The sequence below is a fragment of the Nycticebus coucang genome, chromosome 3 (assembly GCF_027406575.1).
Source record: "Nycticebus coucang isolate mNycCou1 chromosome 3, mNycCou1.pri, whole genome shotgun sequence".
NCBI lineage: Eukaryota > Metazoa > Chordata > Mammalia > Primates > Lorisidae > Nycticebus > Nycticebus coucang.
The window spans coordinates 118,518,563-118,526,792 of record NC_069782.1 but is presented as its reverse complement, the minus strand read 5'-3'; the positions used below and the strand labels follow the sequence as shown (position 1 = coordinate 118,526,792).

Genomic DNA, 8,230 nt, shown 5'->3' with positions numbered 1-8,230 from the left:
GTTCGTGTGTCAGCCATCAGGGTCACGCTCAAGGTTTTTCACGCTAGTCTACTGTCTCTCTGGAGTTCTTCCTAGCACTGGCCCTGGCGGCGGAGGAATGCAGGGAACCCGGATGGGCCGACGCTCCAGCTCTCCGCGAAATGGGTGGGTGGCGGGAGGGCAAGAAGCCGCCAAGGGTAGGGGGACATCACTTGATTGCTCAACCGTCTTCCCGGAGGCTTTAAGAACGCGAATCCTTCCCTTGACGAACAAAATTGTTGGTTTACTGATTTAATCGCTTCCCTCACCCCTACCCCACTCGCCCAAATTGAGATGCAGTGCCTTTTTAGCCAGACTGGCGCAGGCTCTGCGTATTAAATCTAGCACTTCCACCCACCCACCCCGGGGCGAAGCCCAGCCGTCGGGAACCTTCCCTTAGCTAAGCCTCCCGGTCCTGTCGTTAGCCTGGTCACCCGGCAGGTCTGCGTGCCGCGGTTTGTCCAGCGTGCTGCGAGCTTTGCGGGAAAGCTCCTTTCCGGAAACACTGGGCTCCCATCCCGCCACCCATCTGGCTTGATTTTCTGCGCTGAAGGGATGGTTTGCCGCTCGCTGCTGGCACCGGTACCGGGTGCTCAGACAGAAAAGATCCAAAATACGGACGAAACGTCGCTTTAAAAAACTTCCACAAAATGCAGTTATGCTTCTGTTTTTATAAAAATATTAGAAATACCACTAATTCTACGTTGATTGCAAAGGAACCCTTTCTGGTAGCAAAGGAAACACCGTTCTTTTGGAGCGGTGATGACACAGGGGAATTGAGTTGTCAGAACCCATAATAACGCAATCTGTAGATCTGTACATTTTATGATGTGTTAAACTTATGCCAGTTGAAAACTCGGAGCATAATTCTGCTTGTGTATGAAAAGTTACTGTTACGGCATAAGTGCGTAGATCAGAGCCAATTAGACGCGTCTGTAAATGAGTCTATTTACAGCAATTCAACACAACTCTGCAGGAGGTTGTTTATCCAAACCCGGGGCGGCGGGGAAAAGGAGAAAAAGGCTGCTGACATCACTGGGGCGGGGCCGCAAGTCCTTAGAAAAGCCGGCGGGCCGCGAGCAGGAGCGGCTAGCTGTCTGGCATAGCCTCACTATGAGCTGCTACAACTGCTCGGAGCCCCGGGTCCTCTGCAGCTCCGGGCAGCTGTTCCTGCAGCCCCTCTGGGACCGCCTGAGGACCTGGGAGGCCCTCATCCAGTCGCCCTTCTTCCCGGTCATCTTCTCGATTACCACCTACGTGGGCTTCTGCCTGCCCTTCGTGCTGCTGGACTGCCTGTGCCCCCGGGTGCCCGCGCTGCGGCGCTACAAGATCCACCCCGACTTCTCGCCGTCCGCCGGGCAGCTGCTGCCCTGCCTGCGGCAGACGCTGTACCAGCACGTGGTGTTCGTGTTCCCCGTGACGCTGCTGCACTGGGCGCGCAGCCCGGCGCTCCTGCCCCCCGACGCCCCCGAGCTGCTCCAGCTGCTGTGCCATCTCGCGTTGTGCCTGCTGCTCTTCGACACCGAGTTCTTCGTGTGGCACCTGCTGCACCACCGGGTGCCCTGGCTGTACCGCGCCTTCCACAAGGTGCACCACCAGAACCCGTCCGCGTTCGCGCTGGCCACGCAGTACATGAGCGTCTGGGAGCTGTTTTCCTTGGGCTTCTTTGACATGGTGAACGTCCAGCTGCTTGGGTGCCACCCTCTCACCGTCCTGACTTTCCACGTAATCAACATCTGGCTGTCAGTGGAGGACCACTCCGGCTACGACTTCCCTTGGTCCACTCACAGACTGGTGCCCTTCGGTTGGTACGGGGGCGTGACTCACCACGACCTGCATCACACGCAGTTCACCTGCAATTTCGCCCCGTACTTCACACACTGGGACAAAATCCTGGGAACTCTGCGGCCCGCGCCGGTGTCGGGGTGCTGAGGTGGCTGCGGTGGGTGCCCTCTAGACCCGAGACCCTGTGCCTTTCACACTTAAATAAGTAGAAACACATCTGAGCTATATTTTTTTAAAGCAACTAACTTATTGACTGATGAAACTGTCATAGATAAAATCTGATGTATTTTTGTAGTCTGACAAAGTCATATTTAAATGTTTGTGCACCAATGCAGTCGTATTCTTGGTGTTAAATTCTAGCTCCAGTAGGCTTGATTCCGGGATATAAATTAGGCATTTATCAGTGGCAAATTTAAATCATCTCTAAAAGAATTTGCTTGTAAAATAAGGAATACCCTATGTTTGGAAGTGCCTTGGAAGAACTTGATTAAAAGAACTTTTTTTTTTTTTTTATGAAGAGTCTTGACTTCTGGTGGTCCTGCTGGACAGTTGACTAAGATTATAGTGCTTTTTTCTCTATTTTTCCATAGAACTGTGTATTTATTTTGAAAGAAATGTTATTTGTGCTTTGGAAAAGAAAAAAAAATAAGAACATGAACCAAATAAGTACTGGCTCCTGTTTTACTGACGTTTTGACTGATAAAAACTTAAGAAGGGAAGAGGGAGCTGGATGGCAAGTATCCTTCAGGGTCCATCAGCCCTGCCAGGGAAAGAGAGGCATATGGTGTGTGTGTGGGGGTGGGAGGGAATTGTTTTGTTGCTGGGTGTAGGGGAGAAAGAGACAAGAGGAAGAGTCTGTTGGTTGCAGTAGTTTTCAACCTGTGGGTCGCGACTCCTTTTTAACAATGAAAATACATTATGGCATTAGGAAGGTTGAGAACCACTGGGGGCATTCACAGAGGGAAAACCACAATTGTTCTGAGTGCTTTTCAGCTGATTTCTACGTAATAGGCAAATGATAGAATTACTCTGTAAATTATACAGAGAGGTTAACACTGGGCAACGATTGGATTATTTGGGGGGAGATGTTGGGGGAATGATCAGAATTGGAGGAGTGCCTTGTTTTGAAAAATTGATAAATCAAGTATTTATGCTAGAGCTGCTGGTGGGTACAGAAAGGGATTCTGAGTAACCCCCCTTTCTATGTAGCCATACTCAGCTAGTGCAAATGATTATTAAGACATTACCTTTGCAATCTGGAATTTTTGTATATTCCATTTTTTTTTTAATTAAGGTGTATTTGTAACACATACAGCCCTTCCTCAAAGAAAGAATAAGTAAAATTTTGCCCTGGATTTTTGGTTTCTCATCTGTAAAAGGAGGCGGTGTTCCAAATGTTCTTGCAGTTTATTTGTGATAGTAAATCTCTGTATTACTGACCACACACTTGTCACCCTATCTGGCTGCTGCCTGATTATTTTAATTTTTTTCATCTTATCCAATGGTAGTATATTTATTCATTGAGGGTACAAAGAATTAGGTTACACTAACTGCATTGATTATTTTAACTTTGTTCTTGAAATGTAGTTTTGTGTAAAGTTAAAAATAAAAATAATTCAGATAAAATGTCATAAAGAATGGCAGCTTTGCCAGTAATTCGTAGCTCATTATGTATGAGCCAAACCATCTGGTTTAAAGGTGAAACAAAGACCTGGTCTCCACTGTCTGCCACATGAGACTCCTGAGAAATATCTTTGAGCTCTCCAGTCCAGATGTTTGGCAGAAAGCAGCTGGAATGACTGGCTAGTCAATTTTCTCAAGTTCCCTCCAACAGGTGTGCTCCCTCTTCTGAAGTTGCCTTATTCTCTGTGTGCAGCTTAGAGATGACATGGATTTATAAACATTAATGAGACATCAGGGGAAAATGCTACCTGGGAGATAGTGTATTCTTATCACGAGGCACATTACATCCACAGAAAGAAGAGAAGTATAAATAGGCAGGTGTGGAATACGCGGTGTGACTATTAGTTGTGAGCAGCTCCAGGTGCTCAAAAGCTGCCCTGTAAATCTCAGACAATTTATCACAGTTCATCCTCAGAGAACTGTAGAACTGTGTCATGTGGTCTTACCATGGTCTTACCATCAGATTTTTAGATTTGAGGCAAGTTGTACACATACAAAGTTAGTTAAACCTCCATAGCTGACCATCTCCCTATATTGACCACCTCCTTAAGCTGACCTAATTTTCATAGTCTGGACATGCATCACATGTGTGTATCAGTACAGTTATCAGTGTGTATCAGTACAGTGTATCAGTGTGTATCAGTACAACATAAGGCCTAGTTCCTTATGTTGACCACCTCTGTATGTTGACCACAGTTTGTTACAGTGTCTTGAGTGGTCAACTTACAGAAGTTTTCCTGTATTAGGATTTACAAATATTTTCTCAAAACCATATGTCTTTTAAATGTTTAATGGCTTGGAAAGTGAACTGGGGGAAGAGAGAGGATGAGCAATTTTTCAGACAGTTTGAGCACCTGCTAATAATAATAATAATAATGAAATAGTTCCTATTTGTATGCACTGTGACACATTATTTCACTTGCTACTTACAACATCACCCTAAGGGATGTAGGATAGTTATCATCATCATTGTCACCTTCCTATGTTATGGAAGGAGGATTGGTACCCACACAGGTTATAAAATAGTAGGAATTGGAGCCAGTTCTCTCAAACTTAGGTCTTGCAGCATGTGTGTGTGTGTGTGTGTGTGTATGTATGTTTTTTTTCTACCTCTTTTCTGGTAATGCTTATGATAACCTTCAAAACTGTCAAAGAGAAGCAAATCCTGCAACGTCAACAAACAACCTCTTTCTGTTGTTCCTTCTCAGCCACTTTCCTTAAAATACAGAGTTCCCCTTGCCCACTACTTTGCGTGGATGCCCCTGGATTCAAAACCTCTCCACAGGCAGGGGAGAAAGCCAAGGAAGGTAGACCTGGACTGCGGTTGGCATCATCTACATCCTACACTGCACTTGTTCTCAGAGCTTTACTGCTGCGCCAGGTTACCTGAGTGGGAACAGGGTTCTGCAACCTACCATCTGAGCGACTTTGGACAAGTTACTTAACCTCTAAGTCTTTCAGCTTCATTATCTATAAAGAGTGGATAATCACAGAACCTCCCTTGCAGGGCTGTTGCAAAGGATTTTTGAGTTACTGAAGTGCTGGATGGGTTGGAGGTTCTGGCTGTAGAGGTACTTCCTGTGACCAATGCTTCCTGATGTGAGTGCCAGGGCTGCAGTGCAGGGCTGTAACTTTTTGTCCAAAAACATGCTTGAGCACTCTTGTCTTACAGGGAACCAAATAAAGCTGGGTTTTGATCTTGCTTCTATCATAATTTGCTTCTCCCTTTATCCTTTCAAGGCAAAAGTTTTGGAAAGAGACAGAGGCTACATTTGTCTGATTATACTTCCTTACCTCTGAGTCATCCATCCCCACCCCTTCCTAAAACTTTTCCTCTGGGTTCTCCACCATCTAACTTCCTAATTACCAAATACAATTAGCTTTATTTCCCTTGGTTTTTTATCTCATTGGCTTTTTTTTTCTTTTCTGGAGGTAAAAGAAGTAACTTTTATTAACTAGGCAACTAGGCTCCTTTTTGAATGTGGTTTTTGCTTAGCGGTAATGACGTTTCTCTAAACTCCTTTCCTCCCTAATTCTCCAGCTATTTTTTTCTCCCTTCAACGGCTCCTCTTTTGCCACAACAGGAAGTTAAGCCTCAGGAGCTTTTTTTTTTTTTTTTTGTAGAGACAGAGTCTCACTGTACCACCCTTGGGTAGAGTGCCGTGGCATCACACAGCTCACAGCAACCTCTAACTCTTGGGCTTACGCGATTCTCTTGCCTCAGCCTCCCGAGCAGCTGGGACTACAGGCGCCCGCCACAGCGTCTGGCTATTTTTTTGTTGCAGTTTGGCCGGGGCCGGGTTTGAACCCACCACCCTCGGCATATGGGGCCGGCGCCCTACTCACTGAGCCACTTCTTTTTTAATTAAAAAAAACTATATTGTGTGCAATGAATGTCCTTCCTACCATCTCCTATGCATATGTAAATCTCTTGCAATGCATTCTGGTATGCACACGATGTGTACATGTGTGTACACACACACACCATGTACATGTGCATATGTGCATGATATATACACACTATTTGCACACACTACACACACAAACTACCCTTATATGCTACTATATGAAGCATGCATGTATGATACACTATGTACGTATACCATATATATGCACCCTATATATGTACAAATCACACTATATATATTTACTTGTGTACACTCTGTAGCCATGTATAAAGATGCTATACATCTTTGTACATTTATAGATATTATATATGAAAACAAACACGATATATATACACACACACACCCCTCTTCTCTCTCTCCAAACACACAAACACAACTATTTTTGTTCTTTTTACCATTTATTTCCACCTCTAGTGTTATGCCTAGCTTGATAAATATTGGTTCAATGTTGCATAAACCCTGGAAGCATTAGAAACTCACCTTTGCCATCCATCATGTCTGTCTTTATCTGTTCCTTCTTGTTCTTTTCCATCACTCGTCCATCCCAGCTTCTAAGGCCATGCCTGCAACTCAGAATCTCTGTTCCGCAGGTCAACGCCTACTAGGAAAGAAAGTCAGGCAAGCAAATGCATCCAGTCTAATGTGGTCAGTGCTGGTAACATTACCTGGATATTAACAGGCTATTAAGGGAGACCAAAGAGAAATGGCACATTTCAGCTAAGTCGTGAAGGATTTGTAAGGCTTCACCAGGCAGGGTAAAGGGCAAACCAGGTAGCAGACACAGTAGTAGCAAAATCAGAGAGGGATCAAAGAACCTAACATTCTTAAAACATAGTAGAGAGCTCAGTGCACTTGATAAGCAAGGACGGAACTGCAAGGCATGTGTCCAAAAAGGCAGTCGGGGCCTGGATTTGGGACCCAGCAATAAACATTTGCTGTCTTGCCCCTTGACAAGCCATTAAAGCTGCTAGAACTGTTTGCTCACCTGCCTATGTTGGAGTTTTTAAGAGATGATATTAAAATTGTTTTGAAGCAAATGTTAGGGCTTGCTGTTCTTTGTTGATTTAGATGGATGAATGGATGTGTTGAAAACTGGACTTGAGCAATGCAGGGGTTGGGGAGGGTGTGCTGTAGGTTTTAAGAAAAGAGTGATGTGATTAAATCTGGACTGAGGTTACTGGCAACTGAAAATAGTGGTGGTGATTCCATTCAGGAGACCGGTGTTGCAAGTTCTGCCTGGACTCCAATCCTGGCTCCACAGCTCATTAACTTTGTTACCTTGAGCAAATTGCCTAATCTCTGTAAGGCTCATTTTCCTCATCTGTATAAAAAGGGTGGTAGTTCCTACCCTTAGAACTGTTGTAAGGAATAAAAAGTATAACATTTAGAGAAGCTGGCAAGCTGCACCTCCCCAGGCGCAGCAAACACTCTGTAAATAGTCACTGTTTTGTTAGAAGTTGTTACAAAAGTGTTATAATGACAGATGAGAGATAGGGAGCCCTCCCAAAACAAGTGTAGAGGGATGCAGAGGAAGGAAAGGATTTCTCTTCTATTATAAAAGCTCAAGCTGTCACCCTGGGTAGAGTGCTGTGGCATCACAGCTCACAGCAACCTCTAACTCCTAGGCTCAAGCCATTCTCCTGCCTCTGCCTCCCAAGTAGCTGGGACTACAGGTGCCTGCCACAACGCCTGGCTATTTTTTGGTTGCAGCCCTCATTGTTGTTTGGCGGGGCAGGGCTGGATTCGAACCTGCCAGCTCAGGTGTATGTGGCTGGTGCCTTAAGCACTTGAGCCACAGGTGCAGAGCCTAAAAGTTCTTTTTTTATTATAAAAATAACCCATGCTTATGGAAACACTGCGAACACTAGAGAGCAGTGTAAAGTAGAAAGTAACTTTCCTTCATATTCAATTAACTTATTTTCACTGCAAATAGAATGAAAGTTAACCTTTCAGGACTGGCAACTCCAAAAGTTAGTCATCCATCTTCTCTCTCTCCCCCTCAATTTTTAGTGGGCATATAGTCAATGGTTTTTAAAAGTTAAGAAAAAAAGCAAATTAGTGCAAACAAATTTGAACAGAAACGCTTTAGATGATGGCCCAAGGGCATTTTTCTTGCTGTAAATACTTTTGCTTATTTCCTTTCTCTGTATCTCCTTATCACGAAGCAAAACAGAAGAGACCCCAGCTTCCCTGTCCTCCTCAGCTTCCACGGAGGGCTTGCTGTCACAGATGTGCTGCTCTGCAGCCGAGCGGGCTGCCAAAGGGAAAAGCGGAGTTTTCCTTGCTCCCCGCAGCTGGAATTTTTCTTTGCTCTTCTAGTCTGTGGCCTGCATTCC

General features: G+C 45.0%; 1 protein-coding gene across 1 annotated transcript; it reads left to right on the top strand.

Annotated features, from left to right (window-relative positions):
* The first annotated feature begins 1,115 nt into the window (after positions 1 to 1,115).
* On the top strand, positions 1,116 to 3,152 carry CH25H (cholesterol 25-hydroxylase). The gene has a single exon (XM_053584730.1). It carries the CDS (start codon positions 1,132 to 1,134, stop codon positions 1,948 to 1,950), a length of 819 nt encoding a protein of 272 aa, XP_053440705.1. The 5' UTR covers positions 1,116 to 1,131; the 3' UTR covers positions 1,951 to 3,152.
* Positions 3,153 to 8,230: the final 5,078 nt, after the last annotated feature.